The 20,320-nt window shown below is 36.1% G+C and overlaps 3 protein-coding genes across 4 annotated transcripts in view; 2 read left to right on the forward strand and 1 right to left on the reverse strand.

Moving 5' to 3' along the window:
• The window catches only part of LOC149529133 (protein virilizer homolog), a 168,328-nt gene that overhangs the window by 11,533 nt on the left and 136,475 nt on the right, over positions 1-20,320 (reverse strand). The window lies entirely within an intron of this gene.
• LOC149529134 (uncharacterized) lies at positions 10,964-12,019 on the forward strand. Its single transcript, XM_089811292.1, has 3 exons — positions 10,964-11,227; positions 11,367-11,599; positions 11,715-12,019. Exons 1-3 carry the CDS (start codon positions 11,082-11,084, stop codon positions 11,885-11,887), a joined length of 552 nt encoding a protein of 183 aa, XP_089667418.1. The 5' UTR covers positions 10,964-11,081; the 3' UTR covers positions 11,888-12,019.
• On the forward strand, positions 12,047-13,865 carry LOC149529135 (uncharacterized). The gene is made up of 3 exons (XM_089811291.1): positions 12,047-12,416; positions 12,554-12,959; positions 13,094-13,865. Exons 1-3 carry the CDS (start codon positions 12,084-12,086, stop codon positions 13,672-13,674), a joined length of 1,320 nt encoding a protein of 439 aa, XP_089667417.1. The 5' UTR covers positions 12,047-12,083; the 3' UTR covers positions 13,675-13,865.

Genomic DNA, 20,320 nt, shown 5'->3' on the forward strand with positions numbered 1-20,320 from the left:
ATTTTTTTTTTTGCTTATTAATATTTCGAGTAAAGGCAATGGGTGGGATGATCAGAGAGACATAAAGATGATGTCTATATTTGGCAAATGATTGTTTTGTGAATGGTAAATAAGATATAAAAAGGAAAACACGTGTGACAAGCAGCAGTATTATATTAATCCTTATCGGTGTAATATGGTATATTACCTAACCAGTTTACCTATGAGGTCCTGTTCACAATAATTTGCTTTTACTGAAAGCATTAGCACTTTATTTTTCAAGTCATAAACCTAAGATAAATGTCATAATTGTATTTTGTCCTGTGTCCCACTTTGGTCTATATAACACCAAAAGAATTCTCATTGTAACCTTAATCAATCATATTGAATCATCATCTGCACATATCATGCATTTGCATCCTTTGTTAAAATAGACTTATCCTCTCATATTTCATCTCTTTTGTACTTTTATTGAGGCTCCTACATCTTGGGCGGCTACCTCCATAGTCAAATTTAGCATGGTATGAAGCATTCTATATCAACTCTTACAAATATCTTCAAGAGTACTTGACACGGGTTGGTGGTAGTTGTAATTTTTAACAATGCATTTGTTTATTTTAAACCTATTTGTGCATTTTTCGAAAAGCGCTATTGGAATGGGGCTGAATTTAACTTGCGGCCTTTTAAGCTCTTCATGAAATAGAAATCTCACCACATATCTCGAATAAGTTTGTGCATCCTCGTGATCTTATAGTAAATTCAGTTTCTCTATGTCAATGTCATCTAAATTTGGATGAAATTCGAGCGAGGCTTTGTAGTCAACCAGCGAACAGATTCCTAAGATTAAACTATAGAAACCTAAGGAAGCTCCATAAAGATTTAGCATATGTGGAGAAAGTAGGGAGGTTTAACTTGGTCTCAAAGACCACTTATATGCGAAATAGGTAAATTGTTTCCACCAACAACATCACGTGTGCACTTAATTACTTGGCTTTCTTTACTAATATTTTTTAGGTGACATCCCCTATGTGTTGAACATCCAAAGGACATTTGAAGGAATGACATGACAACTTGCTCCATTTGATGTTTAAATATTTTCATCTAAATGACCTATTAAGAGGAAACGGTTGAAAACCTAATAGGAGGATTTCCAATGCAACTGCAACACCTCATTTTTTATTTTTCAAATTTTGGCTTCCTTTTGTTTGTTTGAATCATTTTAAATAGCTGTACCCAAGCATTCTCACTAACATTTGAGCAAAAAATTTTCAACCCTGACACCTTGTCGTCACATCCCAAGAATTTAAAGCAATATGAATCTTTTCAAAAGATGAGAGACAAATCATGTTAACATGTAAACCTAAAAGCATAACTAGCATCTCTATAGGTGACAAATACTGTTCACTTTGATGATTGTTTACCATTATGTGGTATGTGCAAGACTGTACACAATTTGAATCAATTTGTCTCCCCTATTGTTCATTGTTAGTCTTGCCTTGCCTAAGTGTCATCCAGGAGGCTTGATTTGTGCAGTTGTTCTTACCATAAAAGATAAAAGCAACCTTAAAATTATATTTATTTGACCATTGAGGCTCCACATTCCTTTATTTCATGCATTGCATCGCGCTTCCATTTGTGTTGGGACATTAGTTTCCCACAAGTTCTCATCTTCTCTTGCATTCCTTTAAAAAAAATATCAAACAAAATTACTAGTTTTTTCATCATATGGAGTGAATTTTTACTTAAAGTTAACCCTTTTATATTAACTTCTTTGACATAAAGACTTCTCAATTTACCTTCTTATGGTTTGTCAAAACTAAAGTTATGCTCTTGTTCCAATGATTGCTCAAAAATGTCATCAAATCAAATAGTACAAATCCACTAGTCCCTATTTGACTATTGAATTCCATAAAAAATGTGTGATTCCTAAAAACAAAAAATCTCATCCTTGTGTATTGAGGAAGATACTTAAAAAGTCAAGTGAGCTTTTCCTAGTATTCAACTATGGATATTCCCCTACCTATGGTTTTAGAACTCTTATCATTTTTTAGAATCAAAATAATTGTAGAGGCGATTGTTTAAAAACGAAGTTGACAAATATATTCCATGTAACCTCCTCATCCATGAGAAGTAAAGTGAACTTTTACTAGTATTGAGCTCTGGATATTCTCATCTAAGGTTCTAGAATTCTTACCATTTTCTAAAATTAGAAAAATTGAGGCGGTCATTGTTTACGAAACAAAGTTGATGAATATGCCAATGTAACATCCTTAGTCAAGAGATCTTTCTCTCCTTTCAAGCCTTCCAAGAAACCTGTCACTTATTGATAAACTCATGCTCCACATTGACTTTTCTAGTGTTCATACTTGTTTCATAACTCAAAGTATCATTCCATTTGGATCAACCACAACTCAAATCTATCTACAAGTTTGCTTCTGCAATATTTTCATGTATAAATTTTCTTAAAAACTTTGACAATTTATTAGTCATCTCCATTCCTCTTGAATCTATTTTTCCCTCCTTGGCAATTTAGGTTAGTTGAGTATCCCATTTTTAGGCATAGATTCATGTCATTAATTCAACTAACTCATCCAGACTCTCTTTTTCAAGAGACTTGTCCTTTTGTCTCTGTATGTTATTTTGCTTCTACTCCAAAACATTTTATTTTTTACCTCTTTGTTCCGTCAACCTCACCATAATAGCATTCAATACATTGTTGATCGTTCTTGATAAGTTACACATTGTTTTGTCATCTAGCCTTGTAAATGTTAGATAAGATAAGATTTATTAATGTCTAACAAAGAGCCAACAGAGGGGCACAAGGGACTACCAAAAACAAAGCAATAACCTAGCATGCAACAAGGCACCAAGTAGGGTCTGGAAAAAGACATAAAAACAAGCAAAGACCTAAACCAAAACCAAACTCCACGTAAGATAAGATAAGATAATATTATTAATATCCACGAAAAACCAACACGGTTTATGGGACTGAGCATACAAACAGAAGAGTTGATTAAAGCAGAAGCATCAAACAGTGACTGAGAAGAAACAAAAGCAAGAGACAAAACAATAAAGAAGACAAGGTAAGGACTAAGGGTCCTTCCTTGCCACAAAGAAATCAGTAATAGAGGGGTACACTGGTAAACGATCCATAGTCCTAGAATGCCGTGAAGAACTGTTGTAAGATTGTCACTACCTAGAGAGACTAGTGCAATGCCTGACCGATCTGGAATGAGAAGTAGTGGAAGGCCTTTTCAAACCCTATGGAGAAAACAAGGGAGAGAAAAAGGCAATAATGAGCTGATCTGAAGTATGCCCCAGAGGTATAAAACAAAACAAATACAAGATGACCAAGCGAGCTAACTACTTCAGTTAACTAGGAAAATGTCTAGAATGAACAAATAGACCATAGGGAAGGTAACCTCAGAGCGTCTCTAAGAACCCCTACAAGTCCTCGAAGAAGAAAATCACTATTGAGTGAAGGACCTACACGTTGTAATGTCCACACTATTAGGGTCAGCTTGGGACAATTTATACCTGCAAAATAAATGTTTGAATCATAATAATAACAAATATATTTATACTATTCTACCTTTCTGAGTTAATCAAAACCTTGAAGACATCTCTAGATTGGGTTTCCTAACCCTTAGTTATTCAATTGTCTTCTCTAGAGTGCACCCCTTAAGCTTCACATGTGTTGACATCATAATATTCTTACCATTATACTTCCTCGGCATGTTGATCGGATGGAGATAATTCTCGCATACCAACATTATGGAGGTTGTTTCTACTAAATAGTATTTGGCAATATGGGTATTACTCCCATCTCTAATGTCAATACTATACATTCATCTCTACTGTGTCAACCAAACGAATTTTTATACCCATCTCTAATACTAGAACCCTACGAGTTCATAATCTACTTTATTTTGTCATCCAAAGGGGAGAAGACCCATCTCTAATACTAATACAAGAAGTTTGTGATCCTTGCTCATAAGAAACTCTATAAAGTCCTTTTTGAAATATTATTTTATTTCAATAAACATTATCTACTCATAATCTTTCCTTAATGAATAAATGAAATATCATTTTAGAATATATAAAAGCATATATATATATATATATATATATATATATATATATATATATATATATATATATATATATATATATATATATATATATATATATATATATATATATATATATATATATATATATATATATATATGTTTATTTATTTATTTATTTATTTACAAATGTTTATATTGAAACATTACAAACTGCATAAGTAAGTTTCTTACAATAATAATTATTTTATTGAGTTCCTTATATTAAAGTTTACTCACTTACTCCCTTTATAATATTATTCATTTTTCTTTATAAGTTGAATACTTAATCATAATTTCTCATTTAAACATATCCACATGGGAGTCTAATAAAGAGGAAAGTCTAAGAATCCATACCTTTAACAGTATTCTCCCCATTCTCACATCTATGCAGCACATTCCCTATATATGAGCTGAATTCTTCCTTCTTTTTTAAATACAGGAGATGAACTCTCTTATTTAATATTATGTGATTCTTGCACTTTACAAGTGCTTGACTATATTATTTTCATCCATTCAAACATATTCCTTTACTTCCCATGTATAAGGGTCTGCCCTTATTGTCTTCCAATGTTCTATGTTTTTCTGTGCCCTATTCATCAAATGAGATATGGGCTTATATACTGCCCAATTCATATGTGAGAAAGATCACGTTTATAACTTGTCAACCTACGTGGAGGTGATTTAGATTCTAGTTTGGTTTTATATGTTTTTCTTATGAATTTGTATGATAAGAGATTAATCCATTTACATAATGTTTATTTGTTAATTCTCTCGTGATAGCGCTTTATATTAACTTATGCTTAATAATGATTTTGTCAATATATTTTGGAAATTAGTTACCAATTTTTCTTAGTGATTAGTTATTATTTCTTATACTATCTTTACATCGAAACTCATTGATCGCATTATGTTTGGTCATTTCACTCTTTCTTATTTATATTTCAACTATTATAATTTAATATTAAATTTCATTATTAGAGGGGGATATTACAGTCTTACCCTCTCAAAATTGCTAGTCCTCGAGCAATTCATAATCAATTGATGATTCATGTTTAAGTTCCAAATTTGAATTAAGTTATATAATTGATAGTGCACTTATATTGAGCGGTACAAGAGATTACATGTGTTAATCAAATTGGCGATCATAAATTTGATTCTTATTTAGGTGATTTATTGAGCATAACCAATTGATTTGTGATTGATTATCAAATGTTATATAAATTATAGATTTCATAATGTCGAGGGGTGGAGTTTCTTCAAATGGTTCCAAACTTAATTGGATTGATAGTTTCATAATTGAAAGATGAATGTATAATTGATCATAATACTTAGTTTCAATGTGATACTAATGAATTCTTTGGTGATGATTACTCCCTATACAAGGTGGATTTGTGCATTTAAAAGCAAATCAATTTTGAAATAATGATGAATAATCCTTGATAGCTTTAATACTTACCATATTAAATTCAAGTTCTCTTTCCTTCTTACTTGACTTCTTTAAGAGAACGAAAATTTCAATCTTGCAGGGCGCTAGACACTCATCTACAAGTAGGCTTCCTCAAGGCAATCGGACTTCATATTCCTACGCATCTTGGAATCTTTCCTCCAGGCTTCCGAAACCCATTCTTACCCATCTTGGACTCTTTCCTCAAGGCATTGGAAATCATGTCCTTACACATCTTGGAATCTACCTCTTGGGAGGATTTACCCTGCCTTTCCGAGAGTGACAAAAATCCTCATATCTATTCATCATTTGTGTAATCATGTTTCCATGCTTCATTATCACTTGTATTTAATAATTTGATCTTTTATTGATCAAAAATTTTGTAATTGTTTTTGCCCTACAAGATGGCAAGATCACAACTCTGATACCATTGTAATTTCCCCACTATTAGGGTTAGCTTGGGACAATTGAAAATTGCAAAATAAATGTTAGAACCGTCATAATAACAAATATGTTTATACCATTCTACCCTTCTAACTTAACCCCAACCTAAAAGATGTCTGTAGATCAAGTTTCCTAACCTTTAGTTATTCAACTGTCTTCTCTAGAGTGCACCCCATAAGGTTCACATATGCATGTGTTGACATAATTAGCATATTCTTACCATTATACTTCCTCATGCATGTTCATCAGATGGAGATACTTCTTGCTTACCAACATTATAGAGGTTTTTTCCATTAAATAGTATTTGGCCAAATGGATAGTATTGTGTCAACCACATGGGTTTTTATACCCATCTCTGATACTGGCACTAAGACTTTGTAATCTACTTCATTGTGTCAACCAAATGGGAGAAGACCCATCTCTAATACTAGTACAAGAAGTTTGTGGTCTACTTCATTGTGTCAACCAAATGGGAGAAGTCCCATCTCTAACACTCATACAAGAAGTTTGTGATCCTTCATCAGAAGAAATTTTGTAAAGTCCTTTTTGAAATATTAATATATTTCAATAAGCACTATCTACTTATAATCTTTCCTCAATGAATAAATGAAATATCATTTTAGGATAAGTAAATGCTTTTATTCATATAGTAAAATATATGTGTGTATTCATTACACATTTATATATTTAACTATAACTATATTTGATTTTATTACCTTTCAGTTATATATATATATATATATATATATATATATATATATATATATATATATATATATATCATGATGATCTATATATCCAAAAACTAATCTAAAGAGAGTTTCCTATATATAATATATACTTTATTCTAAGTTACTGAATCATCAACTTTAGCCATTTGTACCCGAAAACAAATCGATTCCGAATCGGAAACCACATGGAATCCACTGTGGAATCGACCAAGGTATTAATTTTACAGTCAGTTGCGACTCTGCCTTTTTCATTTCGTTTCGGGAAGCTTGTGGTGTTGATGTGGCGATTCCACGTCAACTCCAAGTCGACTCTAATTTGTTTTGACTTTAACCAACAAAGGAAAACCTAAAATTTAGCTTTTTCAATAACGCGACTTAGGTTATTATTTCATTCACCGCATCCGCTTTTCCTTCCCAACCGGCTCTACATGTAGCGACGGCTCTTGGTGGTTTGTTTTCAATGTTTCCACTTGTCGTTTTCAGCTTTCTGGTGGTTTGCATAGATAGTGGTGTGACAGAGGTGTTCCCTGTTGCTGTTTCTGGTGGTTTGTTGCATTTGCACAGAGTCATTTGCATTTTGCCTGTGTTTGGTCTGACGGTGGTTTACACAGACGGTGGGTCATTCTTTGTTGCATTCAGTGCATTCTTTGTTGCATTCAGTGCCTTCCTGCATTCTGTGGTCTAAGCCTCTAAGGTAGGCTTTTTTTTTAAAAACTATTTAAGAAGATTAAAAATTTATTTTATTTGTTTTTAACTTTTTATCTACTTTGTTAGTTTTAACTTTTAAATTTAAAAAATTAGAAATAAGTTATTTTTTTAAACAGAAAATAAAATAAATTGAAACTCGGATTTTTTTAATTTTAATTTTTAAATATAAATTATTTCTTGTTAGTAAATTAAATTTACAATTGAAAATATTTATACCCTCTAATTTCTTATAATAGTATCTACTGAATAATTAATTAAAAAAATTATATTTGCTATAATTATTATTATATAAGTACTACCTTATTAAATATTTTTAATATAATTTTAAAATTTAAATTGATAAGTGAAATAAGTAGATAATATTAATATAAGTAAATTTAAATGGTAAAGAATTGGATTGTGTGAATTTAAGAGTAAAAAATATAATATTTGAATTTCACATTTAATATCAGAAATTTATTAAATTTAATTATTTAAATTTAATTGAAATTATTTGTTCTAAAATCTTTTCTATATAATTACAGGTGATCCTGTTCTAGCAGTTATTATGGCAAGCATTACTCCTTCATTCACTGTGGACCCAACTTCACCATTATGGAGGCAGGTGAACATTTTAGAGCATGTTCCTGGTGGAGGGGCATGTATTTGGATATGTCTCGGGTGTGATGTTTAGTATACAAGTTCCTACAGCCAAGTGAAAGGGCATTTGTCTGCAATTCCTAGAAAGGGAATAAAAGCTTGTCCAGGAAAAGATAATGTACCTATACCAATTTCTAAAGTAACAGCATATATTAAGGGACAAGAGGAAGCAGATGCAAGGGTTGGAAGTAGGCATGGGCATCCGTTGCTCAAAGGCAGAGGAAGGGGCTCACGGAAGTCCATGCTTCATCATCTCATAGTCATACACCTAGTGTTGCTCTCCGTTATTGTGGCAGAAAGCCATCCATTTATGAGGAGAAATGAAGATGTGACTAGTAATCCGAAGAGAGCAAGAGGACCATTAGAGATGGCATTTAATAATGATGCTAGAGATATTGCCGATGAAGCAATTGCTAGGTGCCTCTATGCAAACAGTTTATCATTCAATGTCGTTAGATCACCCTATTGGCAAGACATGGTAAGAAAAATAAATGAAGCTCCAAAGGGGTATACAAGCCCACGTTATGAGAAGGTTCATACCACTTTATTGACAAAGGAGGTAAAACATATAGAAACTGCATTAGCTCCTATTAAGGCCTCATGGAAAGAAACAAGTGTGTCCATCATTTCTAATGGGTGGAAGGATGCAAAAAATAGACCCTTAATTAATGTGATTGCAACGTCCCCTAAAGGGGCAATGTTTCTAAAAGCTATTGATTGTGAGGGTCAAGTGAAGGACGCACAATTTATTACTAGCATTCTCATACAATGCATTAATGAGATAGGCCCTCAAAATGTTGTCCAAGTTGTAATGGACAATGCAAAGAACTATAGAGCAGCTAGTATATTAGTTCAAACACAATTCCCACATATATTTTGGACACCTTGTGCTATGCATTCACTCAACCTCATGCTACAAAAGTTGGGTACTAAAATAGCTTGGATCAAACAAGTTTATGATGAAGCTCAAGATATCCAAATGTTCATAACAAACCACCACTTCTCGCAAGCTATTTTTAGATCATTCTCGCAATTGGAGCTATTGAAGGTAATTCAAAATTCAAATACAACAACTTTGTGTTTTACTTTAGTTATCTATTTCAGCAAAATTAAATATGTACATATTCTTTATTTTTAATTACTTTTTTTTTAATTTTCAAATAGGTTGCTAAGACTAGATTCACATCAAATACAATTGTATTGAGACAACGTGTGAATGTTTGAGAAGCACTTTCCAGTATGGTGATCAGCCAACAATGGAACATATTGAGGCAATCTAGTAGTGAGAGGGCAACAAATATTAGGAAAAGAATTTTGGATGAAGCTTGGTGGAAATGTGTAGAATACCTTCTTAGTTTCACAGAGCCCATCCTAAGTATGATATGCTTTACTGACATGGATAAGCCATGCTTGGGGGAGGTTTATGATGGAATAGACTCTATGATTGAGATTATGAGATCCATCATAAATGCAAAAGAGAAAGACCCTAAAGAAACCTTCTTCAAAGAGGTGTGATCAATTTGTGTTGAGCGATGGAACAAAATGACCACCCCACTCCATCTTCTTGCCTTTTCATTGAGTCCCAAATATTATAGTGAAGAGATTCTTGCTTTGCCAACAAGGGTGCCACCATATGGTGATGCAGAAGTAGGTGAAGGATTTAGGAAAGCTATTGCTAAACTCCTCCCTGATATTGAAATGGAAGATGCAGTTACAAGTGAATTTGCTGATTTTATATCATCCACTGTTCATGGTCTTGCTACTATTCGTGACAAATATAGGAAGGATGCTCACTCTTGGTGGTACCTCAATGGCCACAAATCGCCAAACCTCCAAACTCTAGCAATCAAAGTTTTATCCATAGTTCCAAAAATCGCCATGAAATCGCCGAAATCGCCGAAATCGCGATAAGATTCATGGCTCCCGATTTTTTTGGAATCGGAAATCGCTGGTGGCGATTTTTTCGCATGAATCGCCAAAATCGGCGATTCATGGAAAAAATCGCCAGAATCGCCATCGGGTATCACCAGAAATCGGCCGCGGCAGCAAGGATAGAAAGTTCAATTTTTAAAAAAAAACACATGTTTTATTTGCTTTCTAAGTTGACTTTCCTCTTTGTTATAACCCTAAAGAGCCTTCTATTTGCTTAGTATGAGTATAAGAGAGGAAGAGTGAGAGAGAAGAAGAGAAAAGAGAATCCATAGGTTTCCAACCAGCAAGAAGGAAGAGCACCAAAGAGATCAGAAGTCCATTTGGGGAGGCCATAAATTGCATTGGGAGCATTAAGGAGTCAATATCAACACTCCTCAACTCATTTGCAAGAGGTAAGTGTTGGTTTTTTTTTTGCATGTTAGTGTAGTATGCATTTTTTGTTAAATTTTTTTAGTGTTCATTTGCAAATCTTGAATGTTTTTTATTTTTAGTTTTACTAAATTGCAAACTAGGGTTTGTTGTTTTGTAGTTTTTGTTTATTAGTTGCAAACTTTGATTTTTTACATGAATTTTTTTATTGCAGCAGCCCTTTGCTTTCATTTTCCAATTTCCACAATGGGTAAAAAAGATGAATGCTGGAAATATAATGAAGAGTTTCCTGGGAGAACCAAATATCAAACAAAATGTATATTTTGCAAAGAAAAAATAAATTCGGGAGGTATCTATAGATTGAAATACCACATTGCTGGCATACCTGGCCATGATGTCACAGTTTGCACTCAACAAACCGCTGAGGCAAAACGCTCTTGTTTAGTGGCATTAGAAAAAATTGAACAAGACAAGTTGACTAAGAAAATGCAACTTGAAGGGTTAAGAGGTATTGGCTCCCGTGCTCCCACATCTGCAACCGCATCTACATCTCCAAGTGCATCTGCATCAGCTTCCGCATCCGTAGGTTGTGTTGGGGGGGGTTCTTCTAGGCCTCCTTTTCATCCTAGTGCTAGTGCTCATGTGAGTGTTAGTGGTAGTCGGTCTCATACTGAGACAGAGTCCAACACCAACCTATTGCGGCCTAGAGTGCGGAAAAGCAGAATGGATAGTTACTTTGTGCCCCGCACTACTCCTGGCTCCCAACCCACGCTTGAGGGCATGGGTTTGAACAAGGAGATTCATGATGCTGCCAGAAAAGAGATTTGCAAATTCTGGTACTTTTGCAACATTCCATTTATTGCAGCCAGGTAATTGATTCTTTTTTCTTTGTTATCTTCAAAGTTAAAGTTAAAAGTAAAAGTAAAACTTTAATTATATCTACTTGTTTTATGATTTTAGTTTTTGACATCTAAATTTCTAATCAATATCATTATCTATTTGTGACAGGACTCCTTATTGGCAGAACATGATAGATGCAGTTGCCATTTGTGGTCCGGGGTTTAAAGCCCCAACTGAGGCTGAGTTGAGTGGATACCTCCTGGAGGAAATGGTTGAGGATATGAGGCATGAGCTTGAGGACAACCGAAAGGAGTGGATCGAAAAGGGTTGCACCATCATGACAGATGGTTGGACAGATAGGAGGGGAAGAACACTCCTCAATTTTCTTGTATCCTGTGGAGGTGATTGATCATTCTACTTTCCTACATACATAATTTTGAATCGTGATTGACTATTTCAAATTTTGATTTGTTGATTGCTAATAGTAATTATAATTCGTTGTTTTGTTACTTGTAGGATATACCATGTTCCTCAAATCCATTGATGCTTCTGCTCATGTAAAAAACGCCACATACTTATGTGAGGTTATTGAGGAAGTTATAGCAGAGGTGGGGGAACAACATGTGGTGCAAGTGGTGACGGATAATGCAGCAAGTTATGTTGCTGCAGGTAAACTTTTAACTTTTTAAGTTTTGAAAATAAATTTATTTGAATTTTGAACTTTTTCTAATTCTAACTTAGAATTTCTAAGTTTCCTAAGTTCTAAGTTCTAACATGTTTGAAATTTGAATTTCTAATTATCTTAAAATTGTTGTAGGCAAACTTTTGAAGGAGAGGCACCCCACCATATTTTGGTCCCTTTGTGCAGCACACTGCCTTGACCTCATGTTGGAGGAAATTGGCAAACTTGAGTGGGTCAAGTCATGTGTGGAAAGGGCAAAAAACATATGTAAGTTTATTTATAATCATTCATTTGTCCTTAGCACAATGAGGAAGTACACAGGAGACAAAGAGTTAGCTCGTCCAGGGATCACGAGGTTTGCCTCGAATTTCATCACCTTGCAGTCCTTGTTGACATCAAGGGATGATTTGAGGAGCATGTTTGTTGGGCGGGAGTGGATTTTATCTTCCTATGCTACGACCACTGCAGGGATAGATGTGGTGGATTGCATATTTGATGATGATGGTTTTTGGAAACCTGCTAGAGAAATACTTAAGGTAATTTTATTGCAATTTAACATTTAATATTTTACAGTTTACTATGCTAATTGTTTAATGATTTAGTTTTACCTTATATTATTGAATTATTCTATGTTTAAGTTTTGACTCAAATTTTTGTTTTACTTTATATGTAGGCCACTGAGCCTCTTGTATCTCTCCTACGAACTGCTGATGGGGAGAAGCCCTCTATGGGCTACATATATGAGGGCATGGATAGGGCCAAGGAGGCCATTAAAGCTCAGTATGCAGGAGTGCAGGAGAAGTATGCCCCTATTTGGGACATCATTGATAGGAGATGGCAAAATCAGCTCCACAGACCCATCCATGCAGCAGCTTACTTTTTGAATTCGGCATTTCGTTTTCGTCCTGACTTCAAGGCGGATGAGGAGGTTCTCACCGGATTATATACAGTGATCCAGAGGTTGAGTACTGATGAGGATAGCAGTGCTGCAATTATTGAGCTTGATAAGTTCAATAATAAAGAAGGGCCACTTTTCTCTAGCAGGGTAGCCATAGATGCTCGGGAAACAATACAGCCAAGTAAAAATTAAATAATATATTCAATGTTCATGAATCTAGATTCTAAACTTAAAGTTGATTATGTAATTTTAGAGTTAACTTGTTATTTGTAATTTGTAAATGAGACTAATTATTTTTATTTTCCCTTATTTCAGATAGATGGTGGCAAATGTTTGGGGCCACAACCCCAAAACTTCAAAAAATTGCCATTCGTATTCTGAGTCAGCCAAGCAGCGCTTCTGGATGTGAGCGCAGTTGGTCCATGTTCGAGCACATCCACTCGAAGAGGAGAAACAGGTTGACAGTGCAGAGGTTGAATGATCTTGTCTTCGTTCATTACAACCTCCGTCTTAGGATCAGACAAATTTTGGGCACTGACTCCTCTCCGATCATTCTGGAGGAGATTGATCTAGAATCAGAGTGGCTCACAGAGGTTGTAGATCCAGTCTTCACTGAGGAAGACCGTGCGTGGATTGACCAGGTGGATATAGAGGCTGAGGCAGCTAGAGCACGTTCTTCAGGCATTGGTAGACGCACACGTGCACGCACAGACACAGGCCCTAGCGACATTCGTGAGCCCATCTTATATGCGGGAGATATGGCTCGACAGTCCTCTAGGACCTACATTAGACGCCTTGCTACTAGGCAGACTGGATACTCAGAGGCTGAGGCTGAGGCTGTAGCCGAGCTTGAGGATGATGTTGAGGATGATGATGACTATGAGCCTGAGGCTTGAGCTGGAGCCTTGTTTTTATATTTTGTTTACAGATATTGATACTGAATCATTGATAGACATATGTTTCAAAGTTTCAAACTTTCATGGATCTTCATCTTAGATTCTTACATAAATTTATGATTTGATGTCTTATGGATCATCTTACATACATTCTATGATTTAAATCATTATGATCATTTGATTTCTATTTACTTCAGCTAGCCTACAATTTACATTTTAGAATCTTAGATAACATAGTTACGTATGTGATGGATTTTATGTTTCATGTTTATGTATGTTAAGTTTTAACTTCTATTTGATGATGTTATAGTGTGCTTAAGTTATATTCAATAAAGGGTGCATGAAATAAGTTTTAAATTGTTAAAATCTTTAAATTTAACGGGTTTTTTCAAATTTGCCGATTCATCGCCGATTCATTGCCGATTCACGATTCGATTCGACCTTGCCGATTCCGATCCGATTCCAATTCACGTTTCTTTGGTTTTATCACAAGTAAATTTATAAATTTGTTTACACACTAAATCTGGTTGTCATTTTGAAATTAACAAACTCATTTTACTTAAATTTTAGAGACTCCAATGAGATATTCCTTTGCTTCATTAGGTTGCTAGTTCATCTTCAGCTGAACGAAATTGGAGTACACACTCCTTCATCCATTCAGTGAAGCGCAATCGGTTGGCATCAAGCAAAGCTGAGGATCTAGTCTATGTGCATTCAAACTTGCACCTTCTTACTCACAAAAGTGATGTACAAGGAAGGGGCAGCAAAGTTATGGGATGTAGAACCAAAGCCTTCTGACTTGGACCTTTCTATTGGTGCACCAACTTTACCAATGGAGGATTTAAGTAGCCGGCACATTTTTAGTGCAAGTACCAGTGCGATTCAATCATCTAATGTCAATGTTGATGACAATCTTGATAGTGATGATGACCCATATGATTCTGATTAGTGAGCTGATCAGTGGTTGCTAGTATTAGTTCTATTTCAAACAATGACTATATTTCATGACACTAGTTTGATCATTTTGATATCAAAAACTGAATTTTAAATTAAATTACTTATGTTTGAAAAATCTGAAATTCGTAATGATTTTGTTTAACTGCCAGCATATGTATTGGTATGTGAATTTTTAATTTAATTTGCTTTTGATATTGGTATGTTTTTTAGCAGCACATATACATATATATTTAAAAAAATTATATATCTATGTGGATGTACTGGTACCTGTACCCAACACCCTAAAAAAAATTCTGTCGTACCAACATTTCGTACCCATGTACCCATACCCGATTCAGCTACTTAGCTTATATTCATAAATGTTTATATTAAAACATTACAAAATGCATAAGTAAATATTTCTTACAATTACAATTCTTATATTGAATCCCTTGTATTAAAGTTTACTCATTACTCCCTTATAATATTATTCATGTTTCTTTATAAGTTAAATACTTATCATAATTTTTCATTTAAACATATTCACACTAGAGTCTAATAAAGAGTAAACTCTAAGAATCCATACCTCTAATAGTATTTTTCCCCTTTCTCACATCTATGCAGCACATGCCCTATATAGGAGCTGAATTCTTGCTTCTTTTTTATTATATGAGGTGAACTCTATTATTTAATATTATGTGCTTCTTGCAATTTAAAAGTGCTTGACTATATTATTTTCATCCATTCAAACCTATTGCTTTACTTCCCACATATAAGGGTCTGCCCTTATTGTCTTATTGTCTTTCTTGTTTTCCAAATAATCTTCTATGTTTTTATGTGCCCTATTCATCGAATGAGATATGGTCTTATATACTGCCCAATTCATATGTGAGAAAGGTCGCGTCCATAACTTGTCAACCAACGTTGAGGTTATTAGATTCTAGTTTGGTATTTATCTTTTTCTTATTGATTTGTATGATAAAAGATTAATTCATTTACATAATGTTTATTTATTAATTCTCTCATGATAGAGGTTTACTATTAGCTTATTTTTAAGTGTTAGGAAGAGCAAATAATGATTATGTTAATATATTTTGGAAATTAGTTTACTAATTTTTCTTAGTGATTAATTATTAATTCTTATATTATCTTTGTATCAAAACTCATTGATTGAATTATATTTGGTCATTTCATTATTTGTTATTTATATTTCAACTATTATAATTTAATATTAAATATCATTATTAGAGGGGGATATTACAGTCTCATGGCCCTTGGAGACCCAGAAGGAGGGTCAAATCTCCACTTTGTGCCCTAAATGGTTGGAACCACAGTAGAGAAAGAGGTGATGAGCTGATCAGAATGCAATCTCTAAGGGTGAGTCCCCTACAAGGTATAGTCCCAAAGCCTTTGTGTCTCCTAAAGATAGAAAGAAAGTTACCTTGAATCAATGTACGTGAAGAAGGTTGCAAGAGATGGGACCTCTCTAAATAGGCAATAGAATCTCCCTTTAATCTCGTAATAGATGGGGCATCAAAAAATGTAGTGAGCCTAGGTCTCTACCTCCCACAAATCAAAGTTGCCAGATCCTATCCTCTATAGCCAAATGGTGGTCAATATGGATGCGGAACCAATGGAAACCAAAGAACCAAGAGAGATGTGGAGAGCACAAGACCAAACATGGGAAAGGTACGAGGGGCACATAATGACCTCAACCTGTAGCTCAAGTAAGAGCTCCTCATAGAATGCTAACTTCGGATGAAGTTCCCCACAAGAGCTAGTCCAAGTAGTATGAATATACCGTTTATAGATGTATGTCTTGATATGCATGTTTAGAGAGGCAGAAGATGAGGGGTGTCCAAAGGAGAGAGATGGTCAATATTGATCCCAATAGGGTCGAGGTCTAGGCAAACTAGCAACGAGCTTGACCAATAGGGTCTGAGCATGTGATAACCTCCTAAGAACAATAAGCCAAGTAAGAATATTTGTGCCGCCCCTCTAAGGAGTTTGTGAAGCCCTGCATACGGCATAAGAACCAGATCAAATCAAAGATAGTAGCAAGTCTAAAGGAACATGCCCCAAACTCGACAAGAACAATGTGAGCAATGTGTTATCTACATATAATAGTCTGTGAGAGAAGACCCTAGACCCTCGCCACAGAAGCCCAATCAGACTCCGGCAAAGACAACCCCCATGCAACTAAGCCCTAGAGTACAATCAGTCTAATCAGAGTGTCCAAAAGAGTCAGCTTGGACGTAGTGTCCTCGAAATGATGTTTGATGCACTGTCTCTCAACAAGGGCCAAAGAACCACAACCTTTGTTGATGTGAGGTTGGACCACCGTTTGCAAGCTAAACTGTGGGCTCAAAAAATTAACTCCCAGATAAGTGTACAAGGAAGCAATCTCAATCTCCTCACCCTGGAATAAGAAGTGGAGGTAAGAGGTCTTAAGACAATTAAATAGCATCACCTTTATCTTACTTAGGTTCACTATAGATCACAGAAAGAAACAAGGGTATCCATGAGCCTCTGAAATCCCTCTAGGGAGGAGACCATGAGGACCATGTCATCTGCAAATAGCAAGATAGAGATAAAAAACTAATTTAAGTAGCAACCGTCCACAGGAAGAGAGTGTGTCTAGGAGGAACACCTCCAACTATTTGATGCAAAGCCCAAATAAAGTGGGAGATAGAAGGTAGAGTTGCTTCACCTCAATGGTGTTACAAATGAAATATAACATCCCATGAGGGGTCCTGATGCGGCCAACCACTATCTCATAAAGTCTCATGATGACGCATAGAAGGGTCATTGATATTCCAATATCATGCTATCTCTAAAATAAGGTTGCCCTAGGTAGATAATTGAATGCCTTACAAAAGTCCACAAAGCAACAATAGACCTTTGAGAAGCAATGTCGTACTTCCTCAATAATAGCTCTAAGAGTCGAGATTTGATCCATGGTCTTGAAATCCGATCGAAAACCCACCTGCCCTCTAGCACAAATATGCCTTTGATCAAGCTCACGAGAAAGAATGTCATGAAGTACTATAACATACAATTTAGAGAAAGTGTGCCCCAACATTATGGCCATGTAATTGTTGGTATCAAATTCGAGCCTGGCCTTGTGGTTTGGATGGATGAAGTGATGTGAGCAAGAGAGGGAGGAGGGGGGAGAACCCTATGCAAACCACTCTGTTAAGTAACTTTGCAAGAAAAGGGCCCAAACGTGATGCCAAGCTTGAAGAGTCCCGCCTAAAACCCTTCCTCACTCATTGTTCATAACCCTAACAATTTTACTGATGTTGGTGAAGGTAAAAAGGTGGCAAGAAGGGTGAGGGTGGCAGTGAAGGGGGTCTAGCTATGGATTTCATAGAAGGTGGTGGTGTGAGAGACCAAAGAGATGCGATCAAGGGCGAGGGGTAGGGAGGACCTGCGAGGGAAGACAATGCACGAAAAGGTCTTGGGTGACTAAAGGAGGGAGGTCTGGAGGGACTGAGTTGTGGTGAGCAATGAAAGTGCGCTTCTTGTAGCAAAGGAAGTGAGGATAAGAGTCCTTAAGTTATCCAGAGTAGGTCGAGTCAAAGATGGAGGTCATGCACAACTAGAAGTGGAAGGTCTTATAGTTAGCATTGTACCATTGGTTCATGGGGCAAGTGCTCCAACGAGCAATGGAAGAGGTCCAATGGGTGGTGCAATGGGGGAAAGAGAGGAGAAAAGCCTCCCAGATGGAAGAGGCGAGGTGATCAAACTAGTAAGAGGTACTCTCATGGGGAGTGAAGCAAACCAAAGGAAGAAGCTACTTGAGGTGCATGTGGAAGAGGTCTTGGTCCCCATCATCAAAGCTAATGGAGGTTTGGGAAGGAGGGGGCTAGGAAGGGGAATGGGAGACCATAGGGGTAGGTGGAGCATCGAAGGTTCCAAGGAGGCTGTGGTAGGCAAGGGGACGGCGAATCATGATGAAATGACCAAAAATGGGAATGTTAGAGGAACTGGAAAGTGCATAGTCCACCATGCTCGCACCCCCATTGCGAGGCTAGCAAGTGAATGAATTCATGCAACGGAGGCTAGGAAGTCCTTTTAAAATCAATAGGTTTGAGGACTCATACAATTGAAGCAGGTGGCAACCATATCTCCTAAGGGACCCCAAGGAATCATCAAAGGACCTCTGTAAACTCAAGGGTTGAGGGGTTGTGAATCAAACATAGAGGTATATATTGGATCTAACACTCGGTCATGTAGTGGAATCTGCATGTCCTTAGTCTATGTGATGAATTCATCGAGAATAAGGATAAAATCATAGAACATGGTGGTGTTGTTGAATAAGTTCATGAATGGGTCCCCCCTAGGCCCATTGTGAATAGCGTATGGGGAGGAGGCTGGTGGAAAGTAACAAACTGAAATGCAGAAGTCTCTCAAGCTAGAGGCTACGTGGGGCACCCGAACCCGCATAAATCTAGCAAAGCTATCTACCGGCACCACCAAATTCACTAACTGAAACCAACTGCTAACATGGGAGGCAACCCCACTTCAACCTCTAACGCTGCATGACCATTGAGTTGACAACTAGTGGAACCTTATGACCTCGGGAAGGGGCTGAGTAGGGATCTCATGGGTCTCCATGATGAAAATAAGATCTACAAAGTCAATCGCATCGTCAAGTAAACCTAAGAAAGACCAAAAGGAACCATTGCCATTCCAATAACAAATGTGCAAGGAGCCAACGTTGCATTCCTTCTTGTCGAGTTGCCCCAATGACTATCATTTGGCAATAGTAGCCACCTTATGGCCCGCCCAAACTGAGGGAAGCTATCACAAGTCACTGCTTTGAGGTTGTAAATCACGGTTCATTTGTCATCCTGATGTGTTGCTACTACAAGAGCTCGAGCTTGTTTCAGCTCAACTACCTATGATTTCATGTGGTCCTCATGAAGATAAATCTTCGATGGTAGAAGAAAAAGTTATCTACATGCACTCAACACTTGCGCAGTCTATCTAAGGGGCTATGGAATTGTATGAACAAGGTGGAATCATAACTAACTCGTGCTCTATCAAGAGAAATATCTGGAAGCTCCAGCAGGTTGCAAAGGAATGCATATGCTACATCCAGGGGGTCAGTGGTAATGGGTGGTAGGCCACAAAGCTTCAAGTTGAGTTCTCTTTGCCTTCTAGCCCTCTCATCTGCAAGCTTGGACTGAACAAGGGCTTCCACCTTGGCAAGAGGAGTAGTAGGAGGATAGGGTTTATAATAAAAATGGATTGTCTCAACATACTATACTAAAAGATTTACAATATAGAATTAATAAATAATTTACAATAATGTGCTGAAAGATTATTTTACTGCAATTCCTTCTGTTTTTAGTACATAGATACATTTAGTATCTTAAACCAAACTTCCCAAAATGCATGAGCTTTATGTTTGATTTATACTATTATCCTAGTTTCAATATTCCTGTCACCCTCATTTTCCAGGGGTTCCCTATTGTGAGCATTTATCTCCTGTTTCAATTCCTCTTGACCTAACACAGCTGTATCTCCATGCCAATCCGGAGCATCCTATTGGCATTGAAATATAAAGACTCAAACTATCAATTATGTAAACTTGGCTTGACTCGATCCAGTTAAATCCTAGTTGGAACACAAAAATTCCCCCCTCATAGTCAATGTTTTATTTTACTCATTACTGCCATTAGAAGTATAAAGAGAAAACGTC

The sequence above is a fragment of the Cupressus sempervirens genome, chromosome 11, assembly GCF_028749045.1.
Source record: "Cupressus sempervirens isolate cs-2001-9-10 chromosome 11, ASM2874904v1, whole genome shotgun sequence".
Classification (NCBI taxonomy): Eukaryota; Viridiplantae; Streptophyta; class Pinopsida; order Cupressales; family Cupressaceae; genus Cupressus; species Cupressus sempervirens.

Excerpts from the sequence above, each read along its gene's own strand:
- LOC149529134 (XM_089811292.1), top strand. The coding sequence starts at position 11,082 with ATGGATAGTTACTTTGTGCCCCGCACTACTCCTGGCTCCCAACCCACG. Across the intron at positions 11,228-11,366 it reads ATTCCATTTATTGCAGCCAG|GACTCCTTATTGGCAGAACA; the intron begins GTAATTGATTCT and ends TATTTGTGACAG. Across the intron at positions 11,600-11,714 it reads TTTTCTTGTATCCTGTGGAG|GATATACCATGTTCCTCAAA; the intron begins GTGATTGATCAT and ends TGTTACTTGTAG.
- LOC149529135 (XM_089811291.1), top strand. The coding sequence starts at position 12,084 with ATGTTGGAGGAAATTGGCAAACTTGAGTGGGTCAAGTCATGTGTGGAA. Across the intron at positions 12,417-12,553 it reads CTGCTAGAGAAATACTTAAG|GCCACTGAGCCTCTTGTATC; the intron begins GTAATTTTATTG and ends CTTTATATGTAG. Across the intron at positions 12,960-13,093 it reads TCGGGAAACAATACAGCCAA|ATAGATGGTGGCAAATGTTT; the intron begins GTAAAAATTAAA and ends CCCTTATTTCAG.